Source organism: Marmota marmota, unplaced genomic scaffold (genome assembly GCF_001458135.2).
Source record: "Marmota marmota marmota unplaced genomic scaffold, marMar, whole genome shotgun sequence".
NCBI classification, from domain to species: domain Eukaryota; kingdom Metazoa; phylum Chordata; class Mammalia; order Rodentia; family Sciuridae; genus Marmota; species Marmota marmota.
The window spans coordinates 15985326-16001499 of record NW_025999869.1 but is presented as its reverse complement, the minus strand read 5'-3'; the positions used below and the strand labels follow the sequence as shown (position 1 = coordinate 16001499).

At 44.1% G+C, this 16174-nt stretch overlaps 1 protein-coding gene across 3 annotated transcripts in view; it reads right to left on the bottom strand.

Moving 5' to 3' along the window:
- Adam19 (ADAM metallopeptidase domain 19) overlaps positions 1–16174 on the bottom strand; it is an 85333-nt gene that overhangs the window by 14174 nt on the left and 54985 nt on the right. For 2 of the 3 annotated variants that reach the window (XM_015492670.2, XM_048782713.1), the window contains exons 8-14: positions 13278–13349; positions 9307–9473; positions 7367–7451; positions 5918–6057; positions 3721–3898; positions 2330–2419; positions 520–715 (exon numbers count right to left, since the gene is read on the bottom strand). In XM_015492670.2, the coding sequence (XP_015348156.1) occupies positions 520–715; positions 2330–2419; positions 3721–3898; positions 5918–6057; positions 7367–7451; positions 9307–9473; positions 13278–13349 (928 nt within the window). Of the gene's footprint in view, positions 1–519; positions 716–2329; positions 2420–3720; positions 3899–5917; positions 6058–7366; positions 7452–9306; positions 9474–13267; positions 13350–16174 lie in introns of all 3 variants that reach the window. The other variant, XM_048782718.1, reaches the window with a different exon arrangement.

The window sequence follows — 16174 nt, the reverse complement described above, 5'->3', positions numbered from 1 at the left end:
CAATAAGTGCATTTAAAATTTTGATATCTCCGAATTACTTTCCATAGGGATTGTACCTATCTCTTACTTTCACATCCTCCACAACACTCTATATGATCACTCTTGTTATATTATTATTTTATCATCAATACTCTTAAACTAACTTTCAGTCTTTAAAATCTGATACATGAGCAATTCCACCTGGTTATAATTTGTTTTCCTTTAATATGACGAGGTTAAACAACTTTCCATAGCTTAGGGGCCATTTTCATTTGCTTTTCTGTCTCTATCATCTGTTCATTTGTCTTTTGGATTCTTGTCATCTGTTTGTCCCATCTGAGAACTAAAAGCATCTAGGGTCTTGGGAAGAATGCTGTCCATTCATCTTCCCTGAATATCCACCCAGAGTCCAGGCCGTGAAAGAGGTGGTATCCAGGGGTGTTCTGAAGCCAAGATGGTAAGCCACCCGAGGGACTGGAGGGGAGGCTGGCTCTAAAGTTCTGGGGGGAGGGGGGCTGTGTTCCCCAGAAGAACCCTTACCAGGACCCCACAGCTGCTGGCACTGCTCCTGGTAGGTGAGGCACATGCCATTGTAGCAGTAGGCCTGGCCGCCCTCGCAGGGGGTGCCGTCCATCTGGTAGAAGTTGGTGGGGCAGTGGGGAGACTTGCCCGTGCAGTACTCTGGGAGGTCACACTGCCGTGCCTGCTCACGGCACAGTGTGCCAGGAGCCAGGAGCTGAATTTGAACGAGATGGAGGAAAAACAGTCATTTTCTTGCTTGCCCTTAACCCCATTAGCCAAGGGCTTGTGAGCATCACTCTTGCAGAACAGAATGTTCTAGCCACCAGGGTTATATCATAGCAGTTTTTACCCCATGAGCCTTCTAATGCAAACAGTGACTCCAGAGTTTTCAAGGTGCTAACTCACTTCCTCTTTGCAGCCATCTTAAGTAGAAATAGGTCAGAAATAACATTTATGCAACAGTTTTAGGGCTTACTATGTGATTTAGTAACAACAACAAACTTCATGCAGCTCCCACTCAAGCTGCCCAGTGCCAATAATAGTGCATTTAGTTTTCCTGATAGTCCTATGTAATATAATTGTCCCTGTTTTACAGATGATAAAACCTGAGGTTTAAAGGTAAAGTAATTATCCAGAGTCTCACAGTTAGTCATGGCAGAGGATCCAGGCCTACTAACACATTCAAATATACACACACAGCATTCATACAGCACCTCTGGATTTATAAAGCATTTCAGCAATAATGCATTCCCAGAACTGAGCCAGGTACTGGGCTAAGTATGTTATATACACTTATGCTACCCATGAGCTATGTGCTGCTATTTACCCCACATTGCAGATCAAATAACCTGATTAGTAATAACACACATCAGGAAAATAGTAAAACCTGAGCTTCCACTTAAGTAGTTATTTTTGGTTTTTGTTTTTTTGTGTTTTTTTTTGGTTCTGGGAATTAAATTCAGGGGTGCTTAAACACTGAACCACATCCCTAGCCCTTTTTATTTTCTATTTTGAGACAAGGCCTCACTAAGTTGCTTAGGGCCTTGCTAAGCTGTTGAGGCTAGCCTCAAACTTGTGATCTTCCTGCCTCAGCCTCCTTACTTGCTGGGATTATAGGCATGCACCATCATGCCTGGTCCTATTTGAGTCTTAACAGCCCCCCCCCTGGGTGATCCATGTTATTAATACTGATAAAGAACCTAGACTCAGTTAATAAGTCCCCCAAAGTCACACATCCCGGGCTTGAAGTCAAGGTCTCAGACACCAGGAATGCTTTGTGAGTCTCAGACTGAAATCCTGGCACTAAATGAAATGATCACACTCCATGCTTATTCTTAGGCTTGGGTCCAAGGCTGCAAGGACTTGGCCCAGCACAGCCTCCCTGGGGGACACAAAGTCATACCAGAAGGTCTGCAAATTCCCCCTGACCGAGGCAAGAAAACTCAGGACTGAGGACAAAGCCCTCCTTTGCTCCTGGGTGACTACACACCAACCACAAGGTCCTCCCAAGAGAGAAGGCAGTCGGGCCCTTCTGCAGGCCATGCTCAGGCCAAGTTACTTGCTGAAAGACAGAGACCCCAGTTGCAGTGGTGAGCAGGGGCAGTGTGTGGAGGAGAAGCTGCAAGGCGCACATATCTCTACCAACCTGGAGCAGGTTGGAAGCAAAGAGGAGCCATCCTGAAGCCAGTTTGCCGGGTCCAAATCCCAGCTCCTTAACGATCCCATCACTCCCCCAGCATGGCAGCTGAAGCCTGGCCACACCTGCCTCTCACACCCTAGCACAGCAGTCACCTGTCAGGTCAGGTCCGCAGGGAACAGGTCCACTTACCTTGCACTGGTGGCAGCAGGAGCCATGAGCACACTCGGCCCCTTCTCTTAGGGTGCAGTTGGAGGCATTGCAGCAAGGGTTGTTACATTCCTGAGGAGGCAATGAGTGGGCGTGAGTCTCTGGACAGCCAGGCAGGCATCAAGAATGAGAGTCCTCCTGGCAGGCGGCAAGAATGAGAGCCCTGCAGGGGGAGGGCTTTTGCCACCTCCCCAGCCCCAGCCCTGCCCCATGTGCCCCTGCAGCCCCTGCTCCCTAGAATTCCTTACCAGAACATCATTCAACAGCTTTATCATCAAGGTCATGTGCACGTATCACAGACTGTACACATATGCACAATCCCCAGGGGCACCACGGAGAAGCACAATATTTTGAGTGTGACAATTTTCCCAGGGAACAGGTCCACTTACCTTGCAATGGTGGCAGCAGGAGCTATGAGCACACTCGGCCCCTTCTCTCATGGTACAAATTTCCCAATACATATGTGTATGTGATTATAGTTATTTTACAAAATCATAGTATTCACACTGCTTTTAATACAACTCCCTCCTTTCTGAAGGGTCTGGGCTCATCTCTGAGCTGATGGTAGTGGGGGAGATATCATCTTTAACTTCTGAACGTTACATGCTCATATTTAACAACAACAAAAAAAAATAGCCCACCATAGAGGAAGTTATAAAATCAGATTTTTCCACGTACACAGACCCTCACTTTCACCCCTATCATGTACTGTTACTTATGTATTCTTCCCCAATTATTATGCATTAACTGACATATTTTCATCCTTCAAAAAATAGAGATGAAACAACCCAGTTCTGCTTTTTGCAGAACAACATGCTTCTGTTAAAAACTACAGAGCTGGGCTGCAACGCCCTCCGCCCTCACTTTGAAGATGAGAAGTAAAGAAGGAGCGTTCTGCCCCTTCTTCCTCTTAGCAGCCCTTCCCAGCCTCGCTGCACTTCCTACATCCACTTTCAATCATCCCTTCTCCAGGCTAAACAGCATGAGCTTGTTATTTTAAGCAGCCTCCTAAGGCTCATGTTCAAGTTCATAGACCCAGCTGTGCAGCCTCCAGAATAAATTCAGTGCAGCTGGAGGGCCAAGGAGGCCACTGGGGAAGAGAGAGACAACATGCCACAGGGTCGTGGTTTCTGGTTTGACCAGATGCTCACAAAGGCAATGCCACCCTGATCTTGGACACAAATAGTTCAACCAGAGAGAGGCTGCAGAAGCAGTGCACCTGGAAGGCTTCTGCCCACACCTGACACGCGGTGGGGTCTTTGATGGTCACGTGTAGGAAAGGCCTATGAAGAAGTAATTCTTTACTGCATTCTCTTTGGATCTGGAGCTTTGAAGCCAGGGCAAATTCTTCCCTCCTTCTAGCACCGTCTTACCTCTTCCTCCCCACAGTCGCACTCTTCCCCATCTTCCAGGTACCCATTCCCACACCTCCGGCCTCCATACAGTGTCTTCGTGTCTGGCATGTTGGAAAGACACATCCCACCGCCTGATTGCAGATACCTGTCCAGCTCCCTCCTATTGCATCCATTGAACACTCGGGGGAAGGGGTGCCTGGTGGACAACAAGGCTGGAATTGGCTGGGGGTCTGCTACCCGTGAGGCTGACTCCACCTGGTCACAGACCCCCTAGTTCCTCACACATACATTTTCCCACTTAGAACTTTCAGACACACTAATTTTGAAATCTTTCATGGTTAATCATGAAATACTAACCATGCCATAATGTTTAATTTTTCTTACTCTGTATGGAAAACATATTTGAGAATTATTACAGCAGTATCTGCCTTTGTATGAGGGAGGTGCAATAAGCAAAGGGTAACGCACACCTTACAACAAGGCCTCCAGCTTTAGAACTGAACAAAATATCACCCAACCCAAAATTTTACTGAAGCTGATATCAGATGGATATTCTCTGTGATGGAAGAACAGTCAAAAAAGGTCAAGATCATAGGTTAATTTTTTTCACGAGCTAAGTAATATGTATGCAGAGCACACTTTGTACTAAACTATCAAACTCACAAACTTGTGCTCTTTATCTTACAAGAGCATGAAAGTTCCTGGGTCCTCTGCTATTAGGAAAAAGAAATGAAAGTACAGCAGTTCTCCCTCATCCACAATTTTGCTTTTCATGGTTTCAGTTACCTAAAGCCAATTGTGATCTGAAAATATTAAATGGAAAATTCCAGAAATAAATAATTTATAAGTTTTAAATAAATTTTATTATAGTTACATAATTATATAGTTAATTATTGTTATAATTATACTACTTTATTATTAGTTATTGTTTTTAATCTCTTTCTGTACCTACTTTAGAAATTAAACTTTATCATAGGGATATATATGCAGGAAAAAAACACAGGATACATGAGGTTCTCTGTGATATGTGATTCCAGGCGTCTGGAATGTCTTAGAATGTGTCCCCTGCAGACAAGGCAAAGCTACTGTGCCACAATTTAGATCTATAAAGGGAGGGTTACCTGCTCCCAATTCTCTTAGCCAATTAAAGGTGAAATACAGAAGGGTTTCCTTCAGTGATAAGGTATGCTATAATGAATGTTAATAATTGTTAAATTAGCAAAATTAGTAAATTGGGTAGAAACAAATTAAAGTAGTAATGAATATCAACAGATCAGGTAAAAACAAATTGGAGTAGTAATGAATATAACTCTCAAATATTTGTCTACAGATACTCCTTTGAGATTAGAAGAGAAAGGGGTGAATTTCCCCTTGAGCACTTGGGCTCTGAGCATGATCTGTGGAGTTGTATCCTCCATTCAATACCATCCATTCGGTGTCACAGCTGAGAAGGGAAGAACAAACACTAGACACCAGAGCTCCCAGAAAGCAGCATTTCATCCTGGAGACACTGAAACACCATTCTCTAAGAAGCATAGCAGACTAATGGTTTATGGCGAGGAACATAAGGTCCACCATGATGCCTTCCACTGAGACACTTTGGTCCTGGAAGAACCCAACCAGATAACTCCATATCCAGACAACTTGAAGAGAAGTCTTCTTTCAAAGGTTCTGGTTTAGAAAATCCCTCCCAACTTCAAGGAGATACAGCTGCTTTGTCTTTTTTTCCTTGTGGATAACAACCTGCAAATTCCCTGAAGAGTCACTGTAGGGTATGTGGATGGTCCCCTTCCTTCTACTTGTTCTGGAAGCTACATCAGAGCTTTGATGCAAAGTCTGGGATGTAAATAGCACTAACTGAACTCTTTGGAATGGAAGGACCAATGGCTAAGGCTGTGATCACAGTGGGTCCTCAGAATGGATAAACAACATGTGTGGTCAGGCCAATTTTGCAGCTGAAGACCCTAAAACAGAAATTAAGTATATCTAGGGTTCCACCAACACCGGAATTCCTACTAGGAATCTAGTACTTCTTCTAAACACTTGTCTTCTTGGTCCTCTTCCAATTTCTTTGTGGTAAAAACCACATTCTCTGCTAAGGCCCTACTAGAGGTTTAACAGAGGCTCTCTGGGACCAGCTGGGAGGAAAATTTAGGTCACCCTGGATGTGCATGCCTCACCCTCCTCCCCATCCTCACCCTTCCTGTTGACTCACCCAGTGGCGGCTGCCATGATGCACCCACCATCAGCTGCACTGGCTGAGCAGCAATCTGCAGAATCGTGGCTCATACCAAAATTGTGGCCCATCTCGTGGGCCATGGTGGCAGCCACACCAATGGCATTTTCAGAGTGGTCCTGTTCAGGGAGAGAGTTTAGGTCAAGGTCAAGGGGACAGCTCCTCCTCACCCTATCTCTTGTCTTTTCCTTGTCAAAGCCTTGCGACTCCCTATGGATTCCCCAACAACTGAGCAAAAGGCTCTCTATACCTGCTTTCAACAGCAAGTTTAGAGCCTGTTATTATTAGGAAATCAAATGCTTAAAAGTTCCTGTTTCTTGAGTTCCTGAAGGTTGTAGACCATGTCTGACCATTGATGAATTCCCAGACCAATATTCCCAGTGTTTTCTGAATAAATGAAAGACAAGGATTTCCTCCATTTTTCCTCTTAACCTATGTACCTCTTCAGGATGTAGGGCAATTGACAGGGAAACCCCACCTTGGATCAATCATAGGGTACACTTGACTCGGTGTCTTCTGAGAGCCCCTGGTGCAGCATGTGCCACTTAATGCTCAAAAGCAAAAGCTACAGAAATAGGAAGAAAACAAGCAGAGCTGGCACAGTGATTGGCACCTATAGCCTCAGCTACTCAGGAGGCTGAGGCAGGAGAATGGCTTGAGCCCAGGAGTTAGAGGCCAGCCTGGGCGACATAGTGAGCCCCATCTCAAAACAAACAAAAAATGAACAGCAAAACAGAAGCAGCAAAATGATTTATTAAACACATGTTTGTTATATAATTTCATTTAATTTCCATTCTTACCCAAATATTATAAACCATAAAGTTATCTTTATTTTTACAACTGAGGACACCTGTTAACTCATCCAAAGTCACATGGATGCTCTTTGAAACTAATCCCTTTGGACTCCAGATCCTGGATTTTTAACCTTTATGTCAATAAATAAATACAGGATGGGTGGAGGGATGGACAAACAGATGGATAGCAGCCTTCCTGATATCTACTCGCAGGTTAGAAATTAATAGTCAAAACACTCTCCTAAAGTCAGAGGGAATTTCAACAGAAGTTTCCTAACTGTGATTTTGAGATGGGCTCTTGTTTCATAATGACAAAACTGCAAGCTCTCGAATAAAAAAAAAAAAAAAACTATCTTCCTACTATCCTCCAGCCCCTGATGATGGACTCATGCAATCTCTCAGGCCTCTCCTGCGTTTGAAAATCAAAAATAAACTACAATAAATGAAAATTCACCCCTGAGTACCTCCACCTGTGAGAATTAAATGACTTCATTTTAAACAATTGCCCTTCTTGATGTGAAAGCTTTTCACTTTTGCAACCGTAAATATCAGATTAGTTTTTAAAAGATGACTTCCTGTCTTGGGAGAAAGTTTTACTAAATTCTGTGGCACCAACGTATTGACTGAGACTTACCATGTTGACCCCTCCGGATTGGTATACGGAGCACATGGCCATGAGGGGGGCCAGACCAATGGTGGTACCGTGGAAGGACATGCCCCTGTAGGAAGGAAAGAGAGGTGACTCAGGTGGGGGCTGGAAGGGCTGCTCCTATGTGTGCAGGAGTGGGTGACATTCCCAGCTCATTCCCAAGGGGAGGGGCTCTGGTGTCCTGGCCATCTGGGCAACTTTAGGTCACCCCACCTCTCACTTCCTCTCACCTCCAGAGAATCAGATTGAATGAAAGGTCACTTTCCCCACAATGTGCCCATAGTCAATTCCCAGGAAGGAAACAGGCAGGGCCCATAGAGCTCCATCCCATTCCCTCTGCACAGGAAAAGGTCACAGGGAGGAGTGGATGGGAAGGTGGCGCAGGGTCTGATGCTGAAGTGAATCATGCCCGCTTCCACCAGCTGCCAGGGCCCCAGGGCTTGCCCCAGCTCTGTGGCACACGCCTTATGGGGTCGACGGGTGGGGAGATTGGGTGCCACTTAATTCTCACAGGTTCTGGGGCCAAGGAAACAGCTGTGTCCCATCAGGAACCTGCAAAGCACAGCTGGGTGCAAGGATGAGCTGTTTCTGCCTTTGTTTTGCAATTATGATCCTAATCTGCCCATAGCCATCCCGATTTGCCCCAGTTTAATACCTCCCTCTCTTAGCTGTATATATCCAGGGTCAGCAAGAAGGAATAAAAGAAATACCAGTGTTTTTGTGCATGCCACAAAAATGTAGTCTATTTGAAATCTCTATGGAAATGCATTATGGTACTTATCTCAACGTTTGTCTTCTTATCTAGACCTTGGAATCTCTGAGAATGAGACTATCTGGTTTATTTTGGGACCACTAGGGCCAAGCACAGAATCTCACACATGGTGGGTGGGTACTTAACAAACAAACGTTTGCTGAATTCAAGGCAGACTTATACTCAGAGAGACAATATGCAAAGGATTATGCAAAAGAGATGCAATCTATATGAAGGAAGCCCTACTTGGTATTTTATAAACTTGAACATGGCTCTGAGGAAGTCCAACTGGAGACCTAGATTTAAAGTCTTCCCCAAAATAGTACTGTGATTCCAAAGCTCAGGCAAAAGTTTTGGTAACCAAAGACTCTTCCTAGATGTATGTTCTGTTGTAAGTCACCTCCCATAGCCCAGGTCTTTGAGACTATTACTTTCCTTTTTTTTAAAAAAAAAAAAAAAAAGGTAAACCAAGGTTTAAATGATTATTGATTCAGAGCTACATCTAGGGAACTGAAGAAAAAGGGCTATATGTCCTTTATCATAACTGCTTCAAAAATACCTTTGGAAGCCAAGACTAGTAAATGATCACCCTCAGGAGACAGTCAGGTACCTCCACAACCCCAGAAGTGTCTGTCCTTTCTGCAGGACTGATGCAACCCAAAAGAATCCCTACCCAGTGTCTTGCTCCCACCAAAGTACACAGTGTCCACACTCTGTGTCACTTTGACCATCTCAGGCACTCAGCTCTGAGCCTCTGGGGAACCAAGTGAAGGATGACCTAGGAAGCCCCTCTCCTGCATCTGTGGTGAGAGATGAGCTCATCTCCTAGATCAAAGTGTGTCTCAAGGTAGCCATGACCAACTGTCAGTCACTCCCAACAGCCAGTCGGTTCAGCTGCTCAACTGGTTGTACGTGAGGCTAATTTTCTTAGGGAGACAGTAACCGCTTCATAGAACCATTATGCCTCTTAGGCTTTTTAATATTTTCTGAGGTGTGCTGGGCACAGAGTACATGTCTGAGAAATGCCTGATGATGTGGACCTGGGAGCCTGCAGGTTCCTTGTCCAACCAACACTCAGCACTGGGGAAAGAAAGGGCAAGCTCTGAGTACACGCACTGTGGGCAGAGGCATCGCAGCCAAGGCCGAGGCCACACACGTGGGAAAAGCTACTTACGTGATCAACTGAGCATTGTCATGCTTCTTGTGGGTGAGCAGCTTGCGCCTCCAACTAAGAAAGGACCAGAGGGTAGAGTACGGATTCTCTGAAACTTCACACAAGTTCCCATGAGTCCACACTTCCAAGCCCACGAGAGCGATTCGAATGTTCAAGGATCGGTAAAACTGAAAAGACACAGAAAAGATACCGTAAATGCCATGTGGGATTTATCAGCCTCTGTGTGGCCTAAGAGTTCAGAGCACAGATCTCTCTTCGCCTGTGTCTCCAAGGGCAGCAGGGACAGGAATTCTCCACACTGTTCAGAAGGGGAAAGGAGTTCTGAGAGAAATGCCTAATATTCTGGTGCAGAACTAGTGAGTGTTTGTGTAGAGGAGACATAATGTTACTTCAAACATGTCCAGGGCTATCATGTGTGAAAAGAATCAGTGTGGCTGGGCCTGGTCTTCCAGAAGGGCTGGGGTCTCTGGGCAAAACAGGCAGGATGACAAATTTCATACTAAAACAGGATGAAAGCTTTCAAACAAAGCTGGTCATGAGTAAGCTCAGAGCTGAGCTCTGCTCACTTCTGTAGGATCCACCCTTATCCTGGCTTTCTGCACAATTTTCTCTTCCTTTATCTTTTTTATATGTATCTAAAATTTTTTTGTATATGAACCTTTTAACAACAAAAAAAATTTTACTGGCTGGGTGCAGCAGCACCTGCCTATAATCCCAGTGACTTGGGGCCAAGGCAGAAGACTGTTTCAGCAACTTGGCAAGGCCCTAAGCAACTTAGTGAGACCCTGTCTCTAAATAAAAAATAAAAAGGGCTGGGGATATGGCTCAGTGGTGAAGTGCCCCTGGGTTCAATCCTCTATACAAAAAAAACCAAAAAAACCCAAAACAACAACAACCCCAAAACCTGCAACCCTTCCCCCACCTTTACTGAGGTATAATTTACATGCCATAAAACACACCTATTTCAAGAATACAACTCAGTAGTTTTTATTAAGCTCTACCAAGTTACAGAGCTATCATCATACTCCAGTTTTAGAATGTTTTCATCATGCCAGTAAGGTCCCTCATGTCCATTTATAGTCATGCCCCATTCTAATCCTCAGTTCCAGATAACCATTAATCTTCTTTCTGTCTCCACAGATTGGCCTTTTCTGAAACTTTTTTTTTTTTAATAAACAGAATCATACCATACAGGTTTTTGTCCCTGGCTTCTTTCACGTAGCATAATGTTTTGGGGATTCATTCATGTTATAACCTGTATCATTTTGTCCTTCCTTCTTATCACTGAATAATATTCCTATATGGATATATGAAATTATATATGGATTTTTTTAATTAAAAGAAGACTGCCTGATTTTTGGAAGTGAATAAGTAAAATTATATACAAATAGATGGGAATAAATTTTTTATCATCAAAAATAAATGAATAATACATAAGAGGACAGACATGCTTACTCTAACAGGTTTCCTTAGAAGCTTGGGTTTTTTTTTTCCAAGGGTTCCACAAACAGATAGTAAGCATAAGACTGCAAAGCTCCCAGGTGATCTTCAGGATTCTGTCCAAACCCAGAGACCCTGAACTTCAACAAATGAGACCTCTCAGCCTCCTTACTGTTAGAGCTGCACCTAACCTCTATGCCACAGCCTCTCTCCTGTGCACAGAAGCAGGAGGAGGGTTTTCTTTATAGTGAAGGCACTGGAAGGTGTGGGTTCAAGGGGTTCCTTGATGCATCTGTCTTAGAGGCTACTGAGCTACTGAGAAAGAAAGAAAAGAAAAGAAAAGCACCATGCACTATTCACAACAGCTAAGGATGCAATCAGTCTAGGTGCCCGTGAAAGGATAAAGAAAATGTGTTATATATACACAATGGATTATTATTCAACCATAAAGAAGAATGAAATCATGTCATTTCCAGGAAACTGGACATCACCATGTTAAGTGAAATAAGTCAAACATAAAAAGACAAGTACAGCGTGTTTTTTCTCATATGTGAGGGAAAAATGACCTGAAAGTAGAAGAGGGACTGTTAGGTAAGGGACAAGGATCGGGGTGGGGCAACAAGGAAAGGCAAGAGAGGTGTGGGGGGGCATGACCAAAGCATGATACGTTAGTCAAACCCCATAATCTGTACAATTAATATCACTGATGATTATAATACTTATTTAGAAAATCATGTATGCAGAGGCCGCATGAGTCATGTGAACCGGTAAGACCATTTTAATCGAAAATTGGCAGATACTGCCCCACCTAAAAATAATAACCCAGGCGCCAATGTTTGAAAAGCATTTTGTGTTCTAAGCCCCAAGGTGCAGATAAACAAGGAAGCCAGGATGAGGGCCCACCTCATCACCTCGGAGCCCACTCAAGACCCTAGATGGATAAAGGGCAGGGGTAGATACAGATCTTCTTCTTGCCCCAGAGAAATTGTAGCTCCACAAAGTATCTATGGGAATTTTGATCTTTCTGTTTTATACCACATCACTCACTCCAGAAAATAAAGGGCTTAGATTCTCATTTAACTTTGCTTCACTAGGGAGCTTTGAAAGGAAAGAGACTTGGCCTTCTCACAGGGGAAAATATTTCGACAGGGCTCATGATTCAGCAAACGAGTGCAGTTCATCTCAGCTTTCATTGAACAATCCTTTAGTTCAAGTAGCTGGGTCAGCGAACTTCAGAGAAGTGGGTGTGTCTACACACACACACACACACACACCCAGAAAGTGTCTAACCTCAGCTGCCAGGGAGAGAAACAAGTGGTGCCCGCACAGTGGACCAGTCAGCAAAGCATGGGTTTCAACTATGGCTGGGGTTTTGTGGCTGTTTCTCTTTTACTCTCATTTTTTTTTCCAATCACTGCCCCCCGATTCCATCACCTAGACCAGCTGGAGTGGTCACAAAGGGGAGACCCAGCCAAGTCAAGTCCCCCACCTGCCACGTCCCCAGGACAACAGATGTCACGTGGATGACATCAGGGTTGGCTCCTGTATATTCCCCAGGGAAACAAGCTTTCCTCATTTTCCCAGATGTTGAGTGCTTGGGTTGCAGGATTATTTAAACGGTGCTCTTCAGTGAACTGGGAGCTGGACAGAGGACTCTGCCGTGTCTGAGTCCTTCCTTCCAGGAAATGCCAGTGTTTGACTTGCACCTGCCTGTGTTTCCAAAGCCTTTGAGGTCATCCCATCTGATGACCTTAGAACACCACCAAATTTGCTTGTTAGTCCCTTTAAAAAATATATTTTAGATTCTCTTTTTTATCCTCCAATGTTTAGGTAAACAATTTTTTTAAAAATTCCCCTTCAGACTTGGGATCCATGAATCCCTAGCAGGCCCAGAATTCAGTTTTATGAGTGTCTAGAAATTGTACATAAAATTGCTATGAGATCCTCAAAGAGATGTGGGACCCCAAACATACCCAAACCTACTTTTTAAATGATATACTGTTAGCCTGACAAGAGGCTGCTGTCATACCTTTTCTGCAATCTGTACTCCAGCAAGTACCCTCTTTCACATTTACAAAGTAATTCCAAATCCCAGGACAGCGTGTTTTAGTGAAATTTTAAAATTTGAGTATTTCTTAAAAGTATGTTGTAAAAGGTCAAAAGCTGGGAAACTTAACCATTTGCAGTCTCCCTAAGAGATAAGAAATCATTTTAGGGCAGTTTTTACAGAGGGAAACTTTGCAGATTGGCCCCAAATAAACCATTCCTCAACTTTCCCGGTGGTGTACCTTTCCCATCCTGACCTACCTTAATTCCCTCCTAATTCAAAGAATCATTGGGCTTTATACCTGAAAGGAGCCTTAAGGGCTTCCTTATGACCACCCTAAGCCTTGATGGCACCACTTGGCTCTTTTCAGAAACCGGCTGGGGAGGCCAATGCAGCAGATGGCACTCAGGTGCATGTGATCTCCGGTCCTGAGGTGCCACTGTCGTGTTGGCACCTGTCCCACCAAGTACACACCTGGTCTCACCTTATCAACGTAGTTGGCAACCTCGATGAGCTTGTGTTTGGTGGCATCCTGGTCTCGTCGATTCTTCTGAAACTACATAAAACAAACAGAACCAGGTGAGACCCCAGAGCCCTTCCTGTGCCCATGACTTGTCTTTGAATTTCTTATTTTCTCCTGTCTTCTGTAAGCAGCCATTTCTCATCTAACTCTCTTCTCCACCACAGCAACAGCTCATGATGTACAGGACTTGGGTTATATCCATCTTGGTATGTGTACCTACCAGCTAAATGCAGGGCACATAGCAGGCAAGCAGTAATTGTGGAGTGAATTGAATTACCTTCTAACCCTTGCAGTAAATCTTATTTTCCTGCCCTTCAAATTACAAAGCTTCTGGCAAACTCCCATTGAGGCTTAGAAGAGGGACTGACCTGATTCTTGCCTTGGTCATCACCCCAATATGAATCCACCGCCACATAGATCTCATGAGGCTCCCCTACATGTGTTCAATCAACACTGGTCAAACCACTGCTGAATAACAGCTATGGGCAAGACACTGGTTAGCATTAGGCAGGACACAAAGAAGTGTGAGGTACGGTCCTGGAGTTTCAATTAAAATGGTGAAAAGACCAGAAATAGCTAGTATAATAGATCCTGTATTTAAGGATTACACAATTAAAATGGGTTAAGAAAACTTGCTGAGAAAATCTTCACAGAAATTACTGCAATGGAGAGCATTTGAATGACACACAATGGGTGCTGACAACAGGACCATAGATATAAGCAAAGAGACTTCAGACTGCACCATTGAGATCAACCAGCAGTGCCTTCTACAGAGAACTTGGACTGCGTAAGACTAAAACCAGACATTTCTAATCAATTTCCTCTACTTGATTAGAAATGTCTGCCATGGGTACCAGGAAGATGATGTATCAGTATAAATGGACCATTACTGCCTCAAAAGGATAGATTTGTTTCAGCTGCAATAATGGAGAAAAGCTTAACAATGTAAAGATAAGATTTTTCTAAAATTGCAACTTGAATTTGCAAATGATGGGCAACTCCTGTATGCTGCCATCGTTACAAAGAATTTAGGTACCTATATGATTTACCACAGGTATGCAACATAAATGTCACTTCAAATATAAACCTTCACATTCTTCCTCTACCCCACCCCACAAGAATATCCAAGCCAAAAACAAAAAAATAAAAAATAAATAAATGAACAACCAAATAAAACATTGTCGGATATTTGTATGGCCAGGATCGTGTTCTCAGCCCTGATGCATGGAAGAAATCAACCATTTATTTTCTTCCACTGATTATGGGCTTCCTTGGAACTGTCACTCATCAGAAGGGAATCTCACTATCCTCTTTGCTTCCTATAGAGTTAAATCCTGAGACCCTGTGACATAGACCTTTCCATGTTAACCCAGAAGTTTCCATCTTGAAGCCTTCCTGATTTCTAAACTGGCCTCGTGGCACAGAAAGTATTGCATCATTTCCATTCATTTAGTAAACATTTATTAGAACATTAGGGTCAGGTTTTGCTGTCTTTCAAATATATTATCCTATCTTCAAACAATAAGGCCCAATAAGGCCACCATAGTTGGAGTGCATCATGTTGTCCAGCACAGTCTGAAGCAAGAGTCAGTAAACTTCCTATAAAGGGCCAGATAGTAAATATTTTAGTCTTTTTGGGCCATACTGTCTCAGTCACAACTACTCAGCTCTGCCTTGGTGACCGGAAGTAGCCACAAATAATAGGTAAACCAATGGGCGTCGCTCTGTTCAGCAAAACTGTTTACAAAAACATGTGGTGGGTGGCCATAGACTAGATTTGCAATCCCTTTGGCTTAAAAATTTTTTTTCAACTTTCCATTTTCTAGGGTGACACTGAAAATACTGCATGGTATATCCATCCTTTCTCAGCTACCCCACATTCTGAGGTATCATGAAAGGCTTTTGCAGCCCTGTGTTTCAGGTGCTCTGTCCCCTCCTATGACACTATACTCTCAGTTGCTCCCCTGGACTTCTGCCTCACCTAAGGAGGGAACATGCTGAGATCCACCCCAGGAGCTCCCACCTGAGCCCAGGGAGCAGGAAGCTGCTGGATCATTTCCACTAGTGACAACTGTCTCTCAAGGCAGCAGTGCCAGGCCTCCCTGTTCCTACCCATTCTGCACTCAATGCCCTAATGCAGAGCCCAGAGAAGGTTGCCCTGTCTCAGCACCCCTGCTTCTGTGGCTGCTGGACATTCCTACACCTTCCTGGGGGTGTATCTCAGTGGCAGAGTGCTTGCCGAGCATGCATGAGGCCCTCAGTTCCATCCCCAGCACCAGTGAATAAATAAATATATTCAAAACCCTTCTCCAAGGTTCCCCTAGGGAGACTGAAAGGCAGCAAAGGAGAAACACCCCTCCTTCCAACTGGCACAGCTGGGTTTTTTTCACTATGGGGCTTCTACCTGACAAAGGATTGGAAAAGAAGAAGGAGAAGAAGAAGGAGAAGGAGAAGGAGAAGAAAAGGCTCACGACCTCTTTATTAGATGATCTTAGACACAAGGTTTAAATGGAAATGTGTCCTGGAGTCCAAAGAATTCAGCTCTCTCCCAGCAACCCTCCTGCAGGGCAGGGGATGGAGCATGGCGCCTTGGCTGGCTTTGAAACTGGCTTTTGATTTTGTTCCCCACATTGCTCCCCATCCTCTGCACACACTTGCCTTTAGGAAGAAGCAAAAGTCCTAGAAAACACACACACACACACACACACACACACACACACTTTGCTGGAAAAAACACGTTACTAAAAAACTAAACTCTTCTCAAAGTGGAATACAATGTTCCTTCGCTGGAATGCCCTTCACTTCCACTCCTCTGCCCAGTTAACTCTTCCTTGTCCTTTAACCCAGGGCCACCTCTT